At 43.6% G+C, this 24,731-nt stretch overlaps 1 protein-coding gene across 4 annotated transcripts in view; it reads left to right on the top strand.

Moving 5' to 3' along the window:
• DPYD (dihydropyrimidine dehydrogenase) overlaps positions 1-24,731 on the top strand; it is a 647,138-nt gene that overhangs the window by 351,215 nt on the left and 271,192 nt on the right. The window contains exon 14 of one of the 4 annotated variants that reach the window (XM_064147333.1): positions 2-69. The exons of the other annotated variants lie outside the window; for them this stretch is intronic. Within the exon in view, the coding sequence (XP_064003403.1) occupies positions 2-37 (36 nt within the window). The 3' untranslated portion in view covers positions 38-69. Of the gene's footprint in view, position 1; positions 70-24,731 lie in introns of those variants that run through there. 4 annotated transcript variants of the gene reach the window in all.

The raw sequence follows: 24,731 nt of genomic DNA on the forward strand, positions 1-24,731 counted from the left end.
GGGAATGGTCATTTTCCCAGGATATCTTGGTCTGTGATTTAAAGCAATGTTTAGTTTTTACAAATGGTCAAATAAATATTATTGATTTAAATAGTCTTATGAATTCTCAATGTAGCTTATTGTGTTCCTTATTTCTGAAATGCCAGCTTTATTCTTCCTCAGATTTACCTTTTTAGATCACTGCATTAAATCAGCTAATTAGCTAATTAACAGGGGAGGTATAGGAGTATTCTAGGCCTGCAGAGACAGGGTCAATGGCTTCAAAATAGAGCAGAACAGATTTAGATTGGATGCTAGCAGCAAGTTCTGCACCATGAAGGTGGCAGAACACTGCAACAGGTTTTCCAAGGAGGTGTTTGGGGCCCATCCCTGGAGCTATTCAAGGCAAGGCTGGACAGGGCTGTAGGTAATCTGATCTAGATGAGGATGTCCCTGCTGAGTGCAGAGGAGGTTGGACTGGATGAGCTTTGGAGGTCCTTTCCAACCCAGACCATTCTGTGGTTCTATGAAATGGGAGAGAATGCAATTATTGTTTTTTAAAATCCTGTAGCTACAACACCCTATTTTACGTGATTTTTTTTTTAACAGAAGATGTGATATTTGTTGGCAAAAAACAAAAGAACAAATAATTCTGTGGCAGGAAAATAGATTTTCCTCCTTATCCCTCAAGAAAAAATATTTCTCTGGGATGTTTAACTTAAGGAACAGATCTCAACCCTCCTTACTTTTACCCAGTATAAAGAAATCCAGATGGTCTCTTAAAATGCAAACAGCTTTAATAGCTTCAAAATTGCTAACTGGAAAAGGCTCTGACCATGCTTTCTCCTCAATCCCTCCAACTCTGTCTGTAGTTGCTTGGCACATTGTCACCATGGTGGAATCCTGGTCTGGAGCTTGAACAAAACTGTGACAGTGGAGGGGCCAAAGTGTCCAAGACTGAGAGCCTGACCCAAGTCATTGTTGACAAGCCAAGTCCCTTCCTACCACAGCTGGAATTAGCGCCAAGTGGGTTCATAGATTCATAGAACACCAGATTGGAAGGCACCTCAAGAGTCACCCAGCCCAACCTTTCAGGTTAAGAATGTAGCTCAAAGGAGCTGGCCCAGTACCTGTGTAAAGTAGGTAAATCCACCACCTGCCTTGGGAGTTTATTCCAATGTCTAACAGCTCGAATGGTGACAAAATTATTTCTGGCATGCAGTGGGGATGTCTGCAGTTGCAACTTGTACCCAACATCTCTGTCTTTACCATGGGACTCTGTATAAAGATCGTCTCCCTCCTTTATGTGCTTGTACATGGTTATGAGGTCTCCCTTAAGCCTTCTCTTCCCAAGTCTGAACAACCCCAGTTCTCTCAGCCTTCCCTCCTATGACAGGGCTGCCAGATCATTCTTGTGTCCCTTCTCTGTACCCTTTCCATTTTAGTCATGTTTGTTTACCTTTAATATATCAGGTTATTTTGGCCAGTGAATAATTTGAACGTTGAAGAGAAGGAACTGCATTTATAAAGCTAGAGTTTAACATCTCTCTGTTAAAAGTATAACTCTTTGTGCTTGCACTTATTGCTTTATAGAAATTTTTTTGCAGGTACCTCATGAAAGCTGAATCTCTGCTCAAATGTTTAGTTTCAGTTTTGCTGTAGCAGATATCCAGTAACAGAAGAAGGGGACAGTCTTAAATTGCTGCCTGAAAGGAGGTTGTGGCCAGGTGGGGTTGATCTCTTCTCCCAAGGAATCAGTGACAGAATGAGGGAACACGTCCCCAAGCTGTGCCAGGTCAGGTTCAGGCTGAATGTTAGGAAGATGTTCTTCACAGCAAGAGTGATTGGCATGGGGATGGGCTGCCTGGGGAGGTGGTGGAGTCACCATCCCTGGAGATGTTTTAAAGGAGACTGGATGAGGCACTTAGTGCCATAGTTTAGTTAATTAGAAGATGTTTGTTGATAGGTTGGACTCAATGATCCTAGAGGTCTTTTCCAGCCTGGATAATTCTGTGATTAAGTATTGCAGAAGTGCTGCATTTCTTCTGCAGTGACAGCTGCAGTACAAAGTCTCGCCCGGAGGAGAAGTCTCTTATCTCAGGGTGTGGAGCAGAAGGAAGGCAAAGAAGGGTCTGTCATGCAGTGGCATGAGCACTGACTCAATGAACTTCACCCGAGCTAAGGGATGGAGTTTTGCAGAGGATCAGCAAGTCTCTTTCCACATTTTGTCTTTTCCTTAATGTCTTCATTCCTTCATTCCATTCAGCCTTATGGAGCAGGATAAATTTGGCTGTCACTTTTATGTCCTATGCTTCCCCAGGCCACTACTTAGGTTTCCATAGAGTCCTTAGGATAACAATAACACATCTTCCTCAAAGCTGCACATGAAGCTGGCCAGCAAAGGTAGAACTGGAAAATGTGCAAAAGTGATTCGTGGTAGACTGCAGGTGCCTTAGCTAAGCAGTTGTCTAAGGATTAATTTTCTGTTTCTCTACTTGTTTTTTACATAGTCATATAAAAATGCTTTCTCACTCACATATATTTTTTTTTTTTTTTTTTTTTTTTTTTTTTTTTTTTGGAGCAAATGGTTTAAAGCAGTGCACTAAGATACACCAAATGTGAATTTGGTCATTAATCTTGAGCTTGAGTGTTATAGGCTGCTTTTATAGAAAAGCCATTCTTTTAAGTAGTTTTTAATTTGCAAACCATTGCATGTTTTAATGAAGCTCATTGTGCAGTAAGTGGCATAAGTGAGATACAGTTCTGGTGAAACTGGTAAGATTGTAAAGACTGCATTGTTGCATATTTTGCTATGTGAGCCTTTCTGTAAAATACAGCTACCCAAATGAGAGCTGTTCAGTCCTGCTTACATATGTGGTGTTCTGAAGGTAACCAGTACTTAAAAGAAGACATAATTTCTCTTCCTAGAGCAGCTACTAGCCAAACAATAAGCACAGAATAACAGAATATCAGGGGCCGGAAGGGACCTCAAAAGCTCATCCAGTCCAACCCTCCTGCCAGAGCAGAATCACCTACACCAGATCACACAGGAACACATCCAGGCAGCCTTTGAATATCTCCAGAGAGGAAGACTCCACAACTCCTCTGGGCAGCCTGTTCCAGGGCTCTGTCACATTCACTGGGAAAAAATTTCCATCATGTTTCCATGGAGCTTCCACCATGCCTCAGCTTCCACCATTGCCCCTTGTCCCGTGACTGGGCGTCACCCAGCAGAGCCTGGCACTCACCTTTACATCTTTATAACCAGGAATGAGGTCACCCTTCTCTCCAGGCAGCACAGCTCCAGCTCCCTCAGGCTCTCCTCCTAAGAGGAGAGCCAGGCTCTGCTGGGTGATGCCCATCTTCCACTGCCTTCAGCATTTGTATGGCTCTGTGCTGGACTCTCTCAAGCAGTTCCCTGAGGTCCTTCTTGAACTGAGGGGCCCAGAACTGGACACAATATTCAAGATGCAACCCCAGCAGGGCAGAGTAGAGGGGGAGGAGAACCTCTCTCGTTCTACTAACCACACAGCTCTTCTAATCCACCTCAGGCTGGCATTGGCCTTCTTGGCCACCAGAGCACATTGCTTGATGCAACTTTTACAGTTGGCCACAAATCTGAAAAGTATTTTTTTCTGTGTTGAAGAAATTAATTTCTATTTACTACCTATATGTACCTCATCCTTCTGAAAAGATCCACAAATGTTTAACACAAGAAGCAGAGAGCTTACCTGCATTACTTTCCAGCCAGAACTGCTGGGAACTTGCTCTGAAATCTCCCAACATTTTTTTTTATATCTAATCCTTAATAAACAAGATTCTAATAAGCAAATATGTAACATACTTTGTGTTACCATTCAGGTATCTTTTCCTGTAGTTGATTTGTATGCCCTTGAAGGGTTGCTGGTAATCTTGGCAATACTTCGAGTAAGTTAATGTCAGGAAGGGATTCAGCTAACAAGGCAGTTTCAATGAAAGCTAGGAGTTGCCAACTGTAATTCTGAAAGTTAGGATTTTCAAACTTCACTTTCATTCTCAGTTCATATTTGTTGCAGATTCTTTTTAGTATTTTGCTTTCCTCAAAGCAGTGGACTGGATATAACTTTCTGAAGTGGCTCTGAAGCTTTTAGTAATTTCTTTGGAAAAAAACAAAGTGGTATATTTTTTCTTCCTAGATATATATTTTAAAAGTACCTGTTCAAAGTAATCATGGCCATATTTAACATTTTGGACTTTTCTTAGCATAAATGACATAAACTTCCCTGTTTTCTGGAATTGTTGCCATGGACTTTAATAGGTAGCCACAGATATTCAGAAAAAAAATGTTTTGCCATTATAGAATTCAGAAGTTTCCTTCTTGTCAAGTCATTAACTTTCCCTTACTCCCCATTTGTTTAACTGCATGTGTCAGAGCTTGGGTTTGTCCTTATTCCTACCTTTTAATTGTAAAAAAAACCCAGAATGTAATCCAGACTTGAAAAGCTGCTGAGATACTGAACTGGAATTTATGCTTCAATTGCTCTGATTTGCAGTTCAGTATCTTTACTGAGGTCTCTATTCAGAGTCCATACACAAAGTAATAGCAGTGGCCAAATGTTTGCTTCTTCAAGAGTCTAGGACATGCTTTGGGACCCCACCTCTGCCCACTGATATTATCATGGTGCAAGTGTAGTGAGGAAGGCTTCCAGCATGCCTTTTTCCCTAGACATCAGCTAATCAGTTCTTGCTTCAACTCTACACATTGAATGTTGTTGGCTGAGTGCTTTTCCCCATCTCCACCATGCAAAACATAAGATAGCTGAAGCATCTCATGCAGCAGCAGTTATTGCCCAAAGGTTCCTGGCTGGACCATACAACCTTGCATCATGTTTGCAGAAATGTAAGTCCCAAACAGACTCTACATGGACACTTTTGAAATCCATGTGTGCTGGTTTGAGTCTAATTGGAATATTTTAATGAGAGAAATTAGATCATTGGCTGTGAAAAGAAAAATAATAATGATGTCTGTATCACTCACTGGTTTTGCTTAGGGTGCAAGCATATACATAGTGGTGTGCAGCTTGTTTTGAGCTGGGGTTGTTCAGCCTGGAGAAAAGGAGGCTCAGGACAGATCGCATTGCTGTCTACAACTACCAGAAGGGAAGTTGTAGCCAAGCGGAGGCTGGTCTCTTCTCCCAGGCACCCAGGGTTAGAACAAGAGGACACAGCCTCAAACTGCACCAGGGCAGGTTCAGGCTGGACATTAGGAAGAACTATTAAATGGATTAGAATGGGCTGCCCGGGGAGGTGGTGGAGTCCCCATCCCTGTAGGTGTTTAAAAGGAGACTTGATGAGGCACTTAGTGGCATGGTTTAGTTAATTAGAAGGGTTGGGTGATGGGTTGGACTGGATGATCCTAGAGGTCTTTTCCAACCTGGTTGATTCTGTGATTCTGTTTTAAAGGCTGCAGACAAAAGATGAGACGATATAAGTAGCTCTCAACTAGCCTGTATTTGCACACAGAGGCTTATAGGAATTTATCTTCATCATTTTACAAGGGATTCTTGGTTCTACCAATGTAGCTTTTGCAGAAAGGTAAGTCTTCACTCTTTCATGCTCAAGTTATCTCAGGTCTTTACTTTTCATTTGGTGAATAAAATTGATAGGAAAAGTTAAGGAAGCAAAGAGATGATTTTTTGAGTCTTATGGCAATATAATTGCATTGCCTCCTGATTGACATTGCTGCAAAAGCAGGATGGAGTTCCATATGTTAACAAATCAGATAGATTCTTATCTTGAAATACCTATAACTAATGCAAACATGTGTATGTCCTAAAGAACACTTCATCTCATTATTTCAGATTTATAATTCTATGTTTTACTATAAAGTACACCGTAGCTTTATGAGGGCTCCTCCCTTCAGATAGAAAGTATAAGATTTTTAAGAAGAAATCTAGATCTAATTGCATCAGGAGGCAAGTGTCTGCATCCCATGAACTTTGCTTTAAGAACTACCCCAAATGCTCTTGTCGTAGCTGATGGCAAAGTTCAAGTTTTGGTCTGTAGAAAGAGGAAATAAGAACACACCAGGACTTGGGAATGCTGCTGGCCAAAAGCTGACCATGGGGCAGCAATGTACCCTGGTGGCCAAGAAGTCCAATAGGGTCCGGGCATGCATTAAGCAGGGTGTGTCCAGCAGATTGAGGGTGATTCTCCCCCTCTACTCTGCCCTGCTGAGACCTGGAATATTGCATCCAGTTCTAGGCTCCTCAGTTAAAAAGGGACAGGAATCTGCTGGGAAGAGTCCAAGGGAGGACTACAAGTATGCTGAAGGGATTGCAGCACTGCCTAATGAGGAGAGGATGAGAACCCTGGAGCTGCTTAGTCTGCAGAGGAGAAGGCTGAGAGGGGATCTGAGCAATGTCTGTAAATATCTGGGGATCAGGAAGGAAGAGACAGGGACAGCCTCTGCTCACTTGTGCCCTGGCATAGGACAAGGGGCAAGGGATGGAAACTGCAGCACAGGAAGTTCCACCTCAACATGAGAAAGAACTTGTTGACTGTAAGGGTCTCAGAGTACTGGCACAGGCTTCCCAGAGAGGTTGTGGAGTCTCTTTCTCTGGAGCCTTTCCAGCCTTGTCTGGATGTGTAACTGTGTGACCTGCACTGGATTTTCTGGTACTGCTATGGCAGGACTGGAAGATCTCCAGAGGTCCCTTGCAGTCCCTAACATCTTATGAGCCTGTCATCTTTTAATAATATTCCCTTAATATACATATTATGACAGTATTTACTTGTGTATTCTCACATAGTGTATTGTTATAAGGGCATATAACTTAAGATGTCTTTGGAGTATTTGATACTACTTCAAAAATGATTTCTACTGAATGACGCAAACATCATTGAATTAATATCTAGTATTGACTTACCTTAATCTCCTTTGAGTTTGCTAGTGCATTTTGGAGGATGTAGCAGTTCATTCCAACACTAGCTCTAGCTTGCAAAAGCAGCTGCCTGCACCTTTTCACAGTTCTCAGCCGTGTACTTAAAAGTACAAAATGTAAGTAAGCTTACAAATTACTTTTTCCCCCCTTAACTTCTGCTTGTCTGACTTCTCTACTGATTGAGTGAAATATGAGTGTTTTGTTTTGTTTGTAAAAAGTCAAGCCCTAAAACATGTTACAAATGGGGAAAAAAAGCAAAGCAACCCCATAAGCTAACGTGATAGCTGGATGGCTTTTGGTTAGCAGCTGACCTTCTGTTGCTAGACAAAAGACAGGCTTGGCTGGAAGACAGTTCAATAAATGAACAGCCTATATATTGATCCCCTTCCCTCCCCTCCCTCCCATTATGTAATATGATTCCCCTTCCTTTGGAAGGATTCTGTCATACAGGATGGGGCTGGCATCTTGGTGGTGGGAGCGTATGGGAATGTGTAGAGTAAGAAAGGCTGTCACAGCAGTCAATAAGATCTGAGAGGTGTTGACTAATTGCCTGCTAATTACACAGTAAATTGTCTAATTAAGCTGATGGTTAATTAGGGTACACTCGCACAGCAGTCTTGTGGAATTTTTGTCTGATGTCTGGGAAGCAGCTTGTGTAATTGGCAAACTGGTAAGGACTGGCAGAGAGCATGGCTGGGAAGCAGGCTGCCAGTAGATGACAGAGTAAGGAAGCGTTTGCACAAAGGTTGTCATGCGAACACTGAGGGGTTTGTTAGCCTTCTCCAGCAGGAGAAATGTAGCTGAAAGCTACCGGAAGCTGTAAAGAAAACAAGGTTTCAGCGTATAAGACTAGGAGAGCAGACCTGCTCTGCTCGTATTTTCAGCAGAATTTCAACTGGATAAAGAGAGTATCAAAATCCTCAGGTGAAAAACTTCGCCAAGCTGCGCAGGAATGATCGTATTGTGTGGCATTTAGAGTGCTCTCAAAATGGTGCTGCTTCCCAGGATACTCTCTTTGTATCTTGAAAACATGTTGCAGGATGCTGACAAGCCATCATAACGAACTGATCACAGGATCCCAGGATGTTAGGGGTTGGAAGGGATCTTTGGAGATCTTACAGTCCCATTCCAGCCATCGCAGCACCAGAAAATCCCATGCAGGTCACACAGGAACACATCCAAACAGAGCTGGAAAGGCTCCAGAGAAGGAGACTCCACAACCTCTCTGAGCAGCTTGCACCAGTGCTCTGGGACCTTTACAGTCAAGAAATTCTTCATGTTGAGGTGGAACTTCCTGCAGTTTCCATCGCTTGCCACTTGTATGCCAGGGCACAAGTGAGCAGAGGCTGTCCAAGTCCCTTCCTTCCTTTCCTTAGATATTTAGAGACATTGATCAGATCCCCTCTTTCAGAGGTCCCCATATCTTTTCTTATTTTTTGCATTTCCAATATGTAGTTCAGGCAATGCCTTCCTGGAACAAAACAGAACACAGAGTGAATTCCAGATCTGGATTTCTAGTGAAACTGCTGACTTTAATTTCATTTAGTTTAATTTAATTTAATTTTAGTTTAGTTTAGTTTTATTCTATTTTATTTTCTTATATTTTGTTTTATTTTATTCTATCCCATTCTATTTTGATTCTATTTTATATATTTGTAAACCACATAAAAAATAAATTAATGTAAAAACTGAGTAGCTTATCCTTACTTTGAGTTAATGAAGCCATTTTTATCCTCTGACTTGGTTGTTTCTACCTCCTTGTCCCTGCATGCCTAATAATGACTTCAGGTACCAGCCTCTATGTTGTAAACTTTTGTGAGCTTTCTCTCAGAAATAACTGAGCAAAAATCATCATTCACTAAGAGCATCCTCACTGTGCCAGACATCAGACAGGGGACTCTAAACACTACCAGGCCTTAAACCTTCTCTGAGCAGACTGTATCAAGACTTGTGGTATTGCTTCTCTGTCTGTATGTGCACAGAACAAAAGGCTTCTGTTCCCCCACAGCAGCTGCTGTGAATTGCTGCAAAAAAATGAAAAAGGTGTCACTCTTTGCTGCAGCAAAACTAGTCTGGGCCTTTGTGCCTAATTTTCTTTCAAATAAGAAAAAAAAATCACAGAATCACAGACGGTTAGGGGCTGGAAGAGACTTTGGAAGCTCATCCGGTCCAACCCCCGTGCCAGAGCAGGATCACCTGCACCAGATCACACAGGAACACACCCAGGCAGGTCTGGAATATCTCCAGAGAGGGAGACCCCACAACCCCCCTGGGCAGTCTGTTCCAGGGCTCTGGCACCCTCATAGGGAAAAAAATATTTCCTCATGTTTCCATGGAACTTCCAATGCCTCAACTTCCACCAGTACCCCTTGTCCTGTCTTTGAGAATCACCCAGCAGAGCCTGGCTCCAGCCTCTTGGCACTCACCTTTGCACCTTTATAACCATTCATGAGGTCTCCTCTGCAGGCAGCACAGCCCCAGCTCCCTCTGGCTCTCGAAAATATTTTAAATAATTTCCATTTAATATTCCATGTGGGTTTTTTTTGGCACACCCATTTGGATGTAGGCTACCCCAAACCTCTTCAGTTCCTTTTCCCTTCCTTTTTTAAAAGAATTGTTCCTTAAAAGTGCTGGAGAAACTATTCTTTTTGTCTCTGAAACCACATTCAGGAACAAAGCTCTCTTCAGCAGCCAACGGCAGGAGCTGAAAGCATATGGTGCAGCCATCAGACTTGCTTTCATTTTCTGTCATGGGGCAGTGAACGGATGTGTCAGTAATGCATTTTATTCTCTGAAGGCAAAGAAAGGAGTTCAGAGGATAATTGTTCCCTCATCACATCCCTCAAAAAGGAAATTTCGGGGCAACACTGTTATGATTTATGATTTAATAAATCACACAAAGATAGGAAATACTATTTCTGCTAATCCACATGGTAAAGTCTATGTATATATGTAAAGCCCTATGGCAACATGAAAATCTGTAAATAACCCCAAAAAATGGTGTGGCAATAATGCTGCTGCTGTTAAACAGCCTCAGTTAGCAGCTTGCTTGGGAAAGCAGGCTTTGCGAAATGGAGTCATTCCTGCATGTGCACTTGTGGCTGCCTCTTATCATATATCTGTGCATTATTGCAGAATCAATCAAAAATGGAAGCGTTTCCCAGTGCCCCTGATGCAGCCTTTCCCCACACATCTCCCCTGTCCGATTGCAAACCTCCTACTCAGACAATGGTGCCAGAGCAGCCTGTTGCTGGTGTGGCGTTTGGCTTTATTGCCTCTGATTCTTCTCTCCCTGTGCTGCTGGTTCAGGAGGGGTCCTGTTTGCCACCCTTTTATTTAATGTGTATATCCAGCCACAGAGAAGGTTTAGTAAAGTGACATTGATTGAAGTGTTTTCAATATGTCGAAACTCAGCTTTATAACTCTCAGCTGATTTAGCTTGAGCGGTTGATTGCATTATTCAGTGTTTGTGGGAGACTGGGGCATGGTTGAGAGCATGCTGTGCAAAATTCAATCCAGACAAGATAGGAGTAATGCTGGGATCATTAGAGGAAACATCCAGAGGCTACAGCAAGAGAATTATCAGTCCTTCCAGCTGAGGGGTGTAGTTCCATCCCAGGCTGTAGCTGCAGCAGCAGATAAGAGCCAGAGTCCTACACTGCTTTTATTTTCTGAATGCAGGCCCAGCTGAGAGCATCCATGCTAAATTTCAAGATTAACTTCCTGCCACTGGATGCTATATGGGACTGGGTCTCAAATCTGTCCAAATTATTATCAGTTGTGACAAATGTCGTGTGTTGAATGCCACCAAGTGCCTCACTGGAGAATTAAAAGCCTCCCCAGTGCATACTGGCTTTTTAGGGTGCACCAGAATGGAGGGGAAGGAGATGCTGGCAGTTCCTGGTGTGGTGGCATATGCTTGGAGCTCTTGCCCTGGGGTGAGCTCTAACAGACTATCTTTTAATTACAGCACAAACATCACAGAATCACAGAATGTCAGGGGCTGGAAGGGACCTTGAAATCTCATCCAGTCCAACCCCCCTGCCAGAGCAGGATCACCTACACCAGATCACACAGGAACATCTTGTCCTGGGTTGAGGACTAGAGGATTGTTATTCAATCCCAGAACTCTGCTATCTCTTTGTAAACTCACGGTGAGGCCAGCTTGTTGTTCTTTTCTTCTCCTCCAGCCCTATGTCAGGCAGCAGCTGCTTTTGCTGGGACAGGAGTAGGCCTGCTCTGGGCCTTCAGAGGCTTGTGTTAGGCCTGCGGATGGCAGAGGTGTTGGGGTGAGAGGATTGGAGCATTGGAGGGTATAGATCTAGTTTTGGGTTGGGGGAAAATTCAAGGGGGTCACCATAGATGTTGCATCTGCTTCTGAAATTTCTTTCTGTATCTCTTTCTCCAAATATAATTCTGTATTTTTTTCTCCGATTCATTTGAGAGCTTCATTCTGTTGGCTCTTTCTTTTGAAAAAACATGACACATCTCCTGGCAGGTGTTGATTATCTCCAGAGAGGCAGAGAGGAAGACTTCACAACTCCCCTGGGCAGCCTGTTCCAGGGCTCTGTCACCCTCACAGGGAAATAACAAAATCTTTCCTCCTGTTTCCATGGAACTTCCTATGCCTCAGCTTCCACCAGTGCCCCTTGTCCTGTGACTGGGCATCACCCAGCAGAGCCTGGCTCCAGCCTCCTGGCACTCACCTTTACATCTTTATAACCATTTGTGAGGTCACCTCTTAGTCTCCTCCTCTCCAAGCAGCACAGCTGCAGCTCCCTCAGGCTCTCCCCGTAGAGTGGATATTGGATTTCTAGTTGCTGCTTTTTCTGTTTTTTGTTTTGTTTCAGTTGGTGTTGCTCCCCAGAGCAGTGTTCTCAGGTCAGTTGACTGCTGCTGTTGTGTAGGAGGTTGTTTCAAAGCACTCCATAGGCACCTGGGTTAGGTAGTGTCACATTAAAGTAATGCAGATCTCAAACACTGAAATAAAATCTCATTTCCCTATATTATGGGTATATTTAAATTCAGATTAATTTCTCTGATCCCATTTGTAGATTTGTTTTCATTTGATATCCCAGAAAAGTTTTCTGTCTGTAGAGAGAACAGAATATTGGAGTCCATGTCCAAATTTTTGGAGCATGCATTTTGAGTGTCATGTTTTTTCATGACTATTGTTTTGTTGTTTCATTTTCCAGGCTGAAAATTCTGCATGTATTTTTGGTTAAAATGCAATCAACCTATCAAAAGTCAGAGAGTTTATAAAAAACATGCTCTTGTTTCTTTCAGAAGCAGAAATTTTAAACTGGAAATGCAAACCTCATCTTCCTTTTGCAGTAAAACGTGTACAGCAAAATGTAGAGTTTGCTTTGCTTGAGCAGCTTTATTCTCATGATAAAATTTACATTTTCTTTCCCATTTTGACACTGTGATAGGAGAAGACTCTAAAATCTATATGAAACAGGGAGCAAGGATGTATTTGATAGCAAAATCTTCAAGCTGTAGCTGAAGGCTCATCAATCTTCTAGCTTCTTCCTGATGCCCTCTCTCTTCAGTACGAAAGGTGATGCTTTGCTGCCATAACATTCTCCTTTGTGTGTGTTGGGACTTGCGTGTCCACGGGCCCCTGAGCTCTCCCATGACATTTATTTCATTGCTTTTCTGTTTGGGTTTTTTATTCCTTCTACTGCTCCTTTAAAACAATTAAGTAGATTAGTGCCAGAGAATGCAAGATTTTAATGAACTTTAAATTGTCAAAAGATAACAATTTCTACAGGAGTCTGATGGATTTTGAGCTCTGCTAAGAATCTGTCTGGTGGTTGAATTCATGCAGAGAGACTTGTTTCAGTGTCAGGCATTCTCCGTCTGTGGCTTGCTTCACTCCTGTTCAAGGGTTTATATTCCCACTATGCCTCTTCCTTTTGGGTTTTCACAGAATCACAGAAACATCCAGGTTGGAAAAGCCCCTCAGGATCACCAAGTACAACCTAGAACCCTACTCCACAAGATTCACCTTAAACCATAGCCCTAAACATCACATCAAACGACCCTTAAACACATCCAGGGCTGGTGACTCCACCACCTCGATAGGCAGCATTCCAGTCCCTGACCACTCTCTCCATGAAAAACCTTTTTCTAATGTCCAATCTAAACCTCCCCAGTCTCAGCTTGAGGCCATTCCCCCTTGTTCTGTCTCAAATTACCTGTGAAAAGATACCATCAGCAGCCTCTCCACAATGCCCCTTGAGGTAATTGTAGACAGCAATGAGGTCTGCCCTCAGCCTTCTCTTCCTCAAACTAAACATCCCCAGCTCCCTCAGTTGCTCCTCATCAGATTTATTCTCCAAGCCTTTCCCCAGCTTCGTTGCCTTCCTCTGGACCTGCTCCAGCACTTCCACGTCTCTCTTGTATTTTGGTGCCCAAAACTGAACACAACACTTGAGGTGTGGCCTCACCAAAGCCGAGTCCAATGGGACAATCACCTCCCTGCTCCTGCCTTCCTTATCTTTTAGGAAATCTGCTTTGATTATATTCAAGGGTCTGTATTCCCACTATGCCTTTTCCTTATCTTTTGGGAAGTCTTTTGTCAGCAGCCATTTCTGCTCTTTACACAAACATTTATTACAGGCTTCTTACAGGGTGTGCTTGACTGCTTCCCGTTTCCCCGTGTAGATGTTGGAACACAACATCACCTACATTCCTGCTTTTCTCTCTGTAAAAGAAGAGTTCAGAGTGTGCCAGCTGGTATTCAAAAACACAGCATTAGTGCCCGTTTCAAAATAATGTGGCTTAATAGCATAATTGAGGCTGTACTATTTGCATTCAGCCTGCCTGTTTACATTGAAGCGTCTTTATAAAGCCAAGCTCTTGCAGACAGAAACATCGAAGTACCACAAAGAAAAATATTTTTTTCCAGCGTGATGAAAATGAGAGTTATTTATTTTAAGAGATATTATGTAAATGCAACTGGAGGAGAGAAAGCAAAGCAGCATTTCTAGCCAATCCGTTCCTGCACACATGTATCTCTTTTGGCTGGAGCTTTCCCCTTTGGTGCCATTAGCATTTTCATTTCAAAAAACGACAGTCTGCAGTGGAAGCAGTAAAAATGTTCAACCTGTGGTTTAAATTATTGATTTTTTTGAATATTGAAGCTGTATTTCAAATGGGTTTTGTTCGAGTTACTTCTGGGCAGAGGGTTCCAGAGGTAATTTGATATCTAAAAGCCTGTGTGTTTCAAAGCCATTTCAGTCTTTTGAGTTCCTTTGGCTGATCAGCTGATTGGGTGAAATGCCTTATTGTCTTCTGAATTGCAGGCAATAGATAAACCCCAGCTCAAGGTTAGCACATAGGCTAACATAAAATACTCTTGGTGATTTATTATGTGTACTCAGTGTCCAATCAACTGACAAAAATAGCTCATTTATTTTTAATGCAGTAACTTATCTTCACTTTGAAAAAAAAAAAGGGGTGGGGGGGAACCTTTTGAGATGCTTGTATTCACGGTTTGGATGAGAGGAGCTCTGTTATCTGTAATCAAAATGAGGTGAGTTTATAGTATAGAATCCAGTATGGGTAAATGAAAAGTGGATGCATGCATTTTCATAAATGCATTGGGTTATTTTACTAATTAATGGAACGGAGGCAGTGTGAGAGGAGTCACTTTTGAAGAGCTGCAGTTCTTGGGAAATTGCAGTGCCAGCAGCATGGATGTTTACGTGTGAATGCACAGAAAGGGCAAAGTTGTTGATGGTTGTATATGTAACATGGGTATGGCTGCAGCAGCTCTGCTCTGGGGACAGGCTATGAGAGTTGGGGATCTGCAGCCTGAAGAAGAGAAGGCTTCCAGGAGACCTTGGAGTGGTCTTCCAGCATCTGAAGTGGTCTACAGAAGAGCTGGGGAGGGACTATTTACAAGGTCTTGTAATAACAGGACTAGGAGTAATTTGTTTAAACTGTCAGAGAGGAGATTGAAATTGGAGGTTAGGAAGAAATTCTTTGCAGTGAGGGTGGTGAGCACTGGCACAGGTTGACCCGGGAGATTGTGGATCACAGTATCACCAAATGTGTTTGAAGATATTTACAAGTTAGAAATAATACAGAAATTTAAATTCCCTCCTGAACAAAGAAACTGCCCAGAAGGGGCTCAAAGCCTCTATCTCTCTTCCTTCCCAGACAGAAACCAAAAAAACCACTAAAGCCTACTTGTTAGCCAAGATTAGTGGAAGATATTAGAGTGGAGCAAAGGGGATATGAAAGTGAGAAGCATCCCAGAGTAAAGTGGGACAAAGTCTACTTTGGCTCTTTATCCCTTTCAGCAAATCAATCAATCATAGAATCATAGACCCAAACAGGTTGGAAGAGACCTCCAAGATCATCCAGTCCAACCTATCACCCATCCATATCCAATCAATCAGCTCTATCCAATCATGGCACTAAGTGCCTCATCCAGTCTTTTCTTGCACACCTCCAGGGACGGCAATTCTACCACCACACTGATCAGCCCATTCCAATGCCAGTCTCTCTCTCTGTGAAGAACTTCTTCCTAACATCCAGCATATACCTCCTCTGGCACAACTTGAGACTGTGTCCCCTCATTCTGTTGCTGGTGGGGAAGAAGAGACCGACCCCCACCTGGCTGCAACCTCCCTTCAGGTGGCTGTAGACAGCAATGAGGTTAACCTCTGAGCCTCCTCCAAGCTGAACACCCCCAACTCTCTCAGCCTTCATTGTTTTCTTTTCACAATCAATGATGTAATTTCTCTCATTAAAATATTCCAATTAGCCTCAAACCAGCACACTTCTCTTCTCCAGACTAAATGCTAGTGATGCTACATATCATAGAATAAAGGAATGATCCAGATTGAAAATAGACTTTTTTTTTTTTTTTTGCTTTTCTCCTCATTAGGAGGCTGAGTTAAGAAGTACCACAATAAAAAAAATGTTACGCTAAAGTACAAATTGCACAACTATAAAATTACACAACTTGCTTTGCAAATATGCATGTAGAGTGCATATATGTTTATGTAAAATTCAAATATATGAAGAGAAGTGGTGGAAAGATGTGTGGTTTACAGAGCTTATATAAGGCCTGGTTGGTTTTCCTCCTACAAGAACTCTGGTTCCTGTGAACATAGCTGGAGAACTCATCAGAAAGTTTGTTGATAGGCTTGGGATACTGCACTTCAGTGTTTTGCAGTGTAGTTTACAAAATGCTGTTGAATTCTGTGGAGGATTAAAGTTTCTGCTGCTCTCAGACGTGCAGCAAAAGAGCTGTCCCTCCTCCGTACTCTGTACTAACCAATGTCAGGCAGGGGAAAGTTGTCTAAGCAAAGCAGAGATGCTAAGAAACCAGGTTCCTGTTGCCTGCAAGAGCAGAAGCGTGCAATTCATATCTGCCTGCATGCTTTCTGGGTTTGCATACTGTTAAGGAGGGGATTAGGTTTGAACCTGGATTTGGGGTGAAATGCAATGAGGCCGATGTAAAAATTATTAAATAATTTATTAATATATACTGAGAAAACTTCCCCAAACTTATTTTACAACTAACCCACACAAATTCTATGATGTGGTTGGTAGAACTGTTTTTGCAGAATGTCTATATGTAATCAAATTATGCGATTTGGAAGAGGTTTTTGGAAATGTTTCTAATTAGAGAATCTTACAGCATAAACTGCCACTGGTAAGGTTAATCCAATTCTTTTAGCAACTTGCATAAAGAGAGTTCAGATACTCACTGGTCAGAAGTCTTAATATCTGCGTTCCAAGTGCATATGCAAGAATATATATATGTATATGGTGAAAGCTGTGTGGCTGAGGCTTCACATGTGCAGCTGCTGTGATGTGGCTTGTTGTCAGTTCAGTCCAAATTGGGGCATGCCGTCTAAGGATGGTTCACAGGCATGAGAGAGGTCATCTGTGGCTCTCAGGAAATCATCGGGTGGTCAGCAGCCACCTGGGCAAAGCAAGGTCCAGGTTTGCGGGCTGGAGCAATCCAGTTGAGTGCTGTGTATAGCGAGGAGTCAGCCCTCGGGCTGGCACAGCAGGCTGGAGTGGCGGGACAGCAAGTCCATACTTACACGCGATGCAAAGTGACGTGGCGCACGGAAGCATGTAAAGCGATAGCAGCTGCCAACAAACAAAGGTAACAGCAGCAGGCAGCGAACAAGCAGGGAGAGGTGAGCCTCTTGTTTACCTGTATTCTCCTGTTTATTGGATGTGGGCCAAGATTAATGGTTCTTTGGCCACAGTATTATCCAATCGGCTTTGGCAGTCAGCCAAAACATACCGAATTAGGAAGGGTCCACAGGCCTAGCTCCCCCAGATATGGGAAGTGCATAGGCCTTGCACCCAGTAGGCCATGAGCTAGGCTTGTGGGCTTACACAACAGCATTACACAACTTAGGCCCTGGGCAGGCCAGACTTTATGGCCCTTTGTGTCCCTTTGTGTCAGTTTGATATGTAAACATGTATAAGCCTATTCTGGGCCTATGGGCCCTCCACGAAACATACTAAGGTAAGTGAACATCCATTGTACTGTGTAATTGATCTCCATACTCAGGGATGCAGCTATGGGCTGTGAAGACAATATCAGTAGTTGGTGGTGGTAGGGAGAAGTTCTGGATCTCTGTGCTGTCACTTTCTGCTTCATCCTGATGCAAACTTGTCTTGCTCGCTCTTGTAGGGAGACCACCTGTGTGATCCTGCACCTGGGTCAGGGCAATCCCCAGTACTGATACAGACTAGGCAGGGACTGGCTTGAGAGCAGCAATGAAGAAAATGACTTGGGGGTGCTGGTGGATGAGCAGCTCAACATGAGCCATCAGTGGACACTTGCAGCCCAGAGAGCCAACCAGAGCCTGGGCTGTGTCAAGAGAAGTGTGAGCAGCAAGGCGAGGGAGGTGATTCTGCCCCTCTACACTGCTCTGGTGAGACCCCACTTGGAGGACTGTGTCCAGTTCTGGAGCCCTTGTGACAGGAAAGATCTGGTGGTGCTGAAGCTGGTCCAGAGAAGGGTCACAAGAATGCTAGGGAATTCCATACATCATGACTATCAGTTCCTACAAGAATGTTTTAAGCAACTTTGCCTTTTTCCTTCATTGAATTTGTGCCATGAGTCCCACAGAGAAGGGTTTTACAAGCCAGTAGAATGCATTCTTTTTTGGGGGTATTTACAAAAATCAACAGGCAGTGCTCTTGTGAGACCCCACCTGGAGTACTGAGTGCAGTTCTGGAGCCCCCAACACAAGAAGGACATGGAACTGTTGGAGCAAGGCCAGAGGAGGCCACGAAGATGCTCAAAGGGCTGCAGCAGCTCTGCTATGAGGACAGGCTACAAGAGTTGAGGCTCTTCAGCCTGGAGAAGCGGAGGCTTCCAGGAGACCTTGGAGTGGCCTTCTAGGATCTGTATCTGAAGGGGGCTACAGGAGGGCTGGGAAGGGACTATTGACAAGATCTTGTAATGACAAGATGAAGAGTAACAGGTTTAAAGTGGCAGAGGGCAGATTTAGACTACATGTTAGGAAGAAGTTCTTTGCAGTGAGGGTGGTGAGACACTTGCACAGGTTGCCCAGGGAGGTTGTGGCTGCTCCCTCCCTGGAGGTGTTGAAGGCCAGATTGGATGAAGCCTTGAGTGACCTGTTCTAGTAGGAGATATCCCTGCCTATGGTATGGGCTTGGAACTGGATGATCTTTGAGGTCTCTTCCAACCTAAACAATCCTATGATTCTGTGATTAGTTACCATTTTTTGCATTGACTAACAGGCTTTTCTTGACACCCTGCATCATGGAGTGAACTCTGATAGCGTATTATGATTAATGAGGATGCAGCAGAGCTGCGGCAACAAAGCCAAGGCTGAACCTGGGGAGGGTCTTAGGAAAGCAGATCTTGGGCAGGCTGCCCTCAGGAAGGGTAGAGCCAGCATGCCTGGGTATGCCCTTGGTCTCTGAGAGCACCGTATGCTCATCCATCAGTCATTACAAGACACCACACATGTGCTCCACAACCTAGAGAGGGATAGCATTTTCCTCTTGAGAGTTTCAAAGCAGAGATTTCCAGCTTGCTGGGTTGATTCTAGTTTTCCACACTAAGCTCTTAATAAATAAACATTCGGTGTTTGCCTATGTTTTAACTTCTCTGACAGATATGAATCCATGTAGAGAAGTGCTGAAGTGTACACAGAATGTTTATGCCAAAGGATGAGCTCTGATTTCCTTCTGCTTGTAGCAGACACAGAGGCCTTAATCTCAGTGTCTGGTTTTCCTCCAGGTTCACCTCAGGTCTTTAGAGCAGTAGGTTAATCTTAGAATTGTAGAATCGTAGAATAGTTTAGGTTGGAAGGGACCTCAAAGATCATCCAGTTCCAACATCCCACCATAGGCAGGGACACTTCCAACTGGAACAGGTCACTAAAGGCCTCATCCAACCTGGCCTTCAACACCTCCAGGAAGGGAGCAGCCACAACCTCCCTGGGTAAGCTCTGCCAGTGTCTCACCACCCTCACTGCAAAGAACTTCTTCCTAACATCCAGTTTAAATATTCCCTCTGCCACTCTAAACCCATTATTCCTCATCTTATCATTAGAAAACCTTGTGAATAGTTTCTCCCCAGCTCTCCTGTAGCCCATTTCAGATACTGGAAGGGCACTCCAAGGTCTCCTCAAAGCCTTCTTTACTCCAGGCTGAAGAGCCCAAACTCTCTCAGTCTGTCTTCATAGCAGAGCTGCTGCAGTCCTCTGAGCATCTTCATGGCCTCCTCTGGACTGTCTCCAACAGTTCCATGTCCTTCTTGTGTTTGGGGCTCCAGAACTGCACACAGTACTCCAGGTGGGGTCTCAGAAGAGCAGAGTAAAGGAGTAGAATCCCCTGCCTTGCCCTGCTGGCCTCACTGCTCTCACTGCTCTAGCTGCAGCCCAGGTCATGGTTGCTGTCTGGGCTGCACTCACACTGCCAGCTCATGTTGAGCTTTTCATCAACCCAGACCCCCAGGTGCTTTTCCTCAGGGCTGCTCTCAGCCATTCACCACCCAGCCTGGAGTTGTGCTTGGGATTGTGCCCACCCAGATGCAGGACCTTACACTTGGCCTTGTTGAATATCATGAGGTTGGCCCAGGCCCACCTCTCCAGCCCATCCAGGTCCCTCTCATTGGCATCCCTTCCCTCTAAATCAGGATGATTCTAACTCAGAGTGGATGATTTGGGATTCACAGAAAAGTAGTTTCAAAAGAGTTTTGTCAGTTGTTTGGGCTTTGTTATTTAGTTTAAATCTGTTCTGATCCTATTTCAAATACTTTTACATCTGTGAAAATTAAATTGACAGGTTTGCAGGCAATACTTTTATGTGTGTCTTCAGTCTGGGAGCCAATACAAAAAGGAAAATACCAATCTAATGGATTTTAAACCAGTTGAAACCTTAAGCAAAAATCAAAATCCATTTTAATGATCCTGCTGGATTAAAATTGCTTTGAATATTCAACATGTTAAAGTGCTGAGTTAAAATTCACAGGGACTGATCTTTTCATGGTTTGATTTTTTCCTTCCCCTCCCAATTGTGTTATCTAGATCTCTGTATAATCAGTCTCTGAGAATGGGAAGTGGTTCAGCGTTGCAATCCCAGTTCATGTGAAAGACTCCCATGGTACTTTTGCACGGGAAAAGATAAAAGGAGTAAGTTCTAATCAAAGTTAAGTTTGAAGAGCTCAGATTATCAGAGCAGAAGCATTATTGTGCTGGTTTGAGGCTAATTGGAATATTTTAATGAGAGAAATGAGATCATTGGTTGTGAAAAAATAACAATGATGTCTATGGCATTCATTGGTTTGCTGAGAGAGACAAAATGCCTCTTTCCTCACTTTGTCCTGGGATGTTGCCCTATTCATTTCTCCTTTGATCTAGTCTAATCTTAAATCTCTTCTCTAATATGAGTAACTAACACATAAGATTTGCTGGCTTTTGTTTTTATTCACCTGTCTGAAATGGAGAGGGAGAAAGAGGGAATAACTTTTAGCCCTTCTGGGCAGTTTCCTTTATCTGGGAGGGAGTTTGAATTTCTGTATCCTTTCTAATTTGTATATAATTGTAAATACTTGTAAGTATATTATGTATTGTGGTGGAGGGGTTTCTCTTATTCCTCCTCTGTTAGGGGGAGGTGAGAAATTAATTTGAGGTGGTATTAATTTTTTATAAAATTATTTATTAAAATTAATATTTACAAATGTGTACCACCCCCAACCACTATGTCATTAAGTTCGATGTGCAAAGTTATGAAAACAGTTGGGATATATTTACAGGGATTTGATTATTAAATGGAAATATCAAATTATCAACAACTATAGACAAAGATTCCCTTAGGCTTAGTGCCTCTTAACAACTATACTGTCTGCCCAGCAAGGGCTGAAACTGTGTGTGCTCTTAAGACAGAGGTAACTTATATTACAAAGGAATTAAAGTTTGCTTAAATGTGTTGCTCTTAAGTGTCAATCATTAATCACCCTCCCGGGATTGTGTCACAGTGTGTGCCCAGTGTTTGGGTCTTGGTGAAGCTGGAATCTGTCCCAGCTAGCAGGGGATGGTAAGGGTTCCCAGTCTCTGGGGTAAACAGGATTTTCTGACCTTCTCTCCTGGTGTGAAATGGTCTCTGCCTTGGTGCTGCTGCTTCTGGATGCCAGTGCCCAGGAATGATCAGCTGGCAGGATTTCCAGGTGCAGGAGAAGGATTTGTTCGTGCAGCTTTTAGCACAGTTGTCTCACAGCTAGCAGGCTGTGTTTGTAGGTTAGCAGGCAGTCTGAGGGTCTGCTGGGCCTGGATCTTTCCAGACTTACAGGACAGCTGATAAGCAGTATATGCTGGGCAAGCAGGGTCTGCCGGGCTGCAGGGAGACTTGAGCTCCATAGATAAATGCAAGGCAGCAAGCCAGTATGTACGGCTGCTCTAGGCTTAGGCAGGGGGCTCTCGGCTCCCCATATATGTATGAAATGCAGGCGTGCAGGCGCTCTGCTTCTCAAAGGGTTCACAGACAGCTTAACTGCGCCTTGAGATCAGTGCAAGAGGTCTGAGCCTCAGTAATGTCTGCAAGTGAGTAAGGCTGATCCTGTGTCTAGGCCATGCAAGCAGGTCTGTGCTGCTATGTGGATCAGAGAGCTGTGCTTGATCCTCTGAACACTCTGAACGCTCTGAACACGTGGTGCTCCTTTGCACCTCTTTTTATAGACTCTGAGCTGAGATTCGTGGCTCATTTGGCCATCTAAAGTGACCAATCAGGCTGGCAGTAAGCCAAACCTTACCTTAACAGGCAGTAGCTGTTTGCCTGGACCCTCCTAATAGGGGATCACCTGGGCAGACCCCAAGTGTTCAAGGACTGGGTGTGTGTGTGTTACACAACCTGTTTACTGCCATAGGTCCCTGGCAGAAAAACATGTCCAGGCACGTAGAGGCATAGAGAGGCCTCTGTTTTGGGGCTGCTGCCCCTCCACCACATGTATATATGCTGAGAAATTTTTCCATGCTGTAAATTAAACTTCATATTACTGCCAAGCTGTCTGAGCTAGTCTGGTGAATTTCATTAGTAGGGAGGGAAAGTTCCTAACCCATGTCAATTACGGACAGATTATCACGGAAATGTAAACCAAAATATTCCCTTACATACTGAAACCTTTCAACCTTCCCTGTGTTTCTTTATCTATCATAGAATTATAGGATGGTTTAGATTGGAAGGACCTCAAAGATCATCTAGTTCCAAGCCTCCTCCATAGGCAGGGACACCTCCCACTAGAACAGGTCACTCAAGGCCTCATCCAACCTGGCCTTCAACACCTCCAGGGAGGGAGCAGCCACAACCTCCCAGGGCAACCTGTGCCAGTGTCTCACCACCCTCACTGGAAAGAACCCTTTCCTAACATCTGATTTGAATCTCCCCTCTGCCAGTTTAAACCCATTACTCCTCATCCTGTCATTACAAGACTTTGTCAATAGTCCCTTACCAGCCTTCCTGTAGCCCCCTTCAGATACAGATTCTTTCTCTATGACATGAAATTGTCTAGCACTACCTGAAGGATTGGTCCTCTGAAAATCATGATGCTAAATGTTTAAATACCTTCCCAAAGAGAAATGGTGTCATTTCCCTCAATTTATTACCCCGCAACAGACACAAATGCTAATCAATGCTTGCAGTCTCGAAACATTCTTAATTCTAACAGAAACAGAAAATGCTGCAGGTGGGTGCAAGATGTACCTTGGTAGTTGCAGTTCATCCCCAGCAAAAGATTTAAATATGTGCTGCAAGGTAGCAATGTGATTCTCCTTCTAATTATTTAATCCAGCAATAAAAAAATGGTGGATTGTGCATGAATTTGAATATAACTTTGATTGCCAGTTGATCACTTATATTGATTCTTTGTGCAAGGGTTTTAACAGTATTGTAGTTAAGAGATTTTTTTTTCTTCTTGATCATTGAAGGAAGTGTATTTTTCTTCCCTTAAAGGGAAACATCTCTTCTCTCTTCCTAGGAGAGTATAATAATCTCAATATAGCAATCTAGAGGAAAATATTTTAGCAATGTTTTGCAATTTACTAATGGGGGTTTACAAAACAGCCTCTAGGAACAGCTAGGAACACGTTGATTCTGTGGCTTCCCTGTGAGGAAACAGTAATTAAAATTATAGCACACATTCTATCAGGCTATGTTAATATTTAATTAGGCAATAACTGAGCTTGGTACAGGTGTCTGGGGCCGTTGACAGGAGCTTGGTTAATCCATGTAGCACAGTCTCTTAACTAAATAGTGACCTCCTTGCTTTTGTCAAGTGTGAAGTTCCACACTTAAAGAGCAGGAAAGAGAATTCCCACATTGGAGTCTTGGTTTATTTGCTTGACCATAGATTGAGTACAAAAATTCTAGGTGCTGTGGGCTTTAAAGAACTGTTTCCTCCTTGCTTGGTGTTCGTGTCAGTGGGTTTGTTGGGGAGAGACTATTTGCAGAGGTCTTGCAATGACAGGATGAGGAGTAATCTCCGCTGGCAGAGGGGAGATTGAAACTGGATGTTAGGAAGAAGTTCTTTGCAGTGAGGGTGGTGAGACACTGGCACAGGTTGCCCAGGGAGGTTGTGGCTGCTCCCTCCCCAGAGGTTTTCAAGGCCAGGTTGGAAGAGGCCTTGAGTGACCTGTTCTAGTTGAAAGTGTCCCTGCCTGTGGTGGGGGGGTGGAACTGGATGATCTTTGAGATGCCTTCCGACCTAAACCATTCTATGATTCTATGAATTGTGATACTACCTGCAGTTTTCTCCCATTTTTATGTAGAGGGACTCCTCGTGGCATTTTGTGTCTTGACTTTTAGTTTGTAGAATCACAGAATAGTCTGCGTTGGAAGGGACCACCAAAGGTCATCCAGCCCAACCTCCTCTGCACTCAGCAAGGACATCCTCCACTAGATCAGGTTGCCCACAGCCCTGGCCAGCCTCACCTTGAATATCTCCAGACATGGGCCCCCAAAAATCTTCCTGGGCAACCTGTTCCACTGTTCCGCTACCCTCATGGTGCATAACTTGTTCCTCACATGCAATCTAAATCTGCTCTACTCTAGTTTGAAGCCATTGCCCTCATTCTGTCCCTGCAGGCCTTTGCAAACAGTCTCTCTGCAGCATTCTTGTAGTCCCCTTCAGCTACTGGCAGTCTGCTCTTAGGACTGTCCAGACCCTTCCCTTCTCCAGGCTAAACACCTCCAGCTCCCTCAGCCTGCCCTCATAACAGAGCTGCTCCAACCCCCTGGGCATTTTCATGGCCTCCTCTGGACCTGCTCCATCAAGTCCATGTCCTTCCTGTACTGAGGGCTCCAGAGCTGGAC

The sequence above is a fragment of the Pogoniulus pusillus genome, chromosome 8, assembly GCF_015220805.1.
Source record: "Pogoniulus pusillus isolate bPogPus1 chromosome 8, bPogPus1.pri, whole genome shotgun sequence".
Classification (NCBI taxonomy): Eukaryota; Metazoa; Chordata; class Aves; order Piciformes; family Lybiidae; genus Pogoniulus; species Pogoniulus pusillus.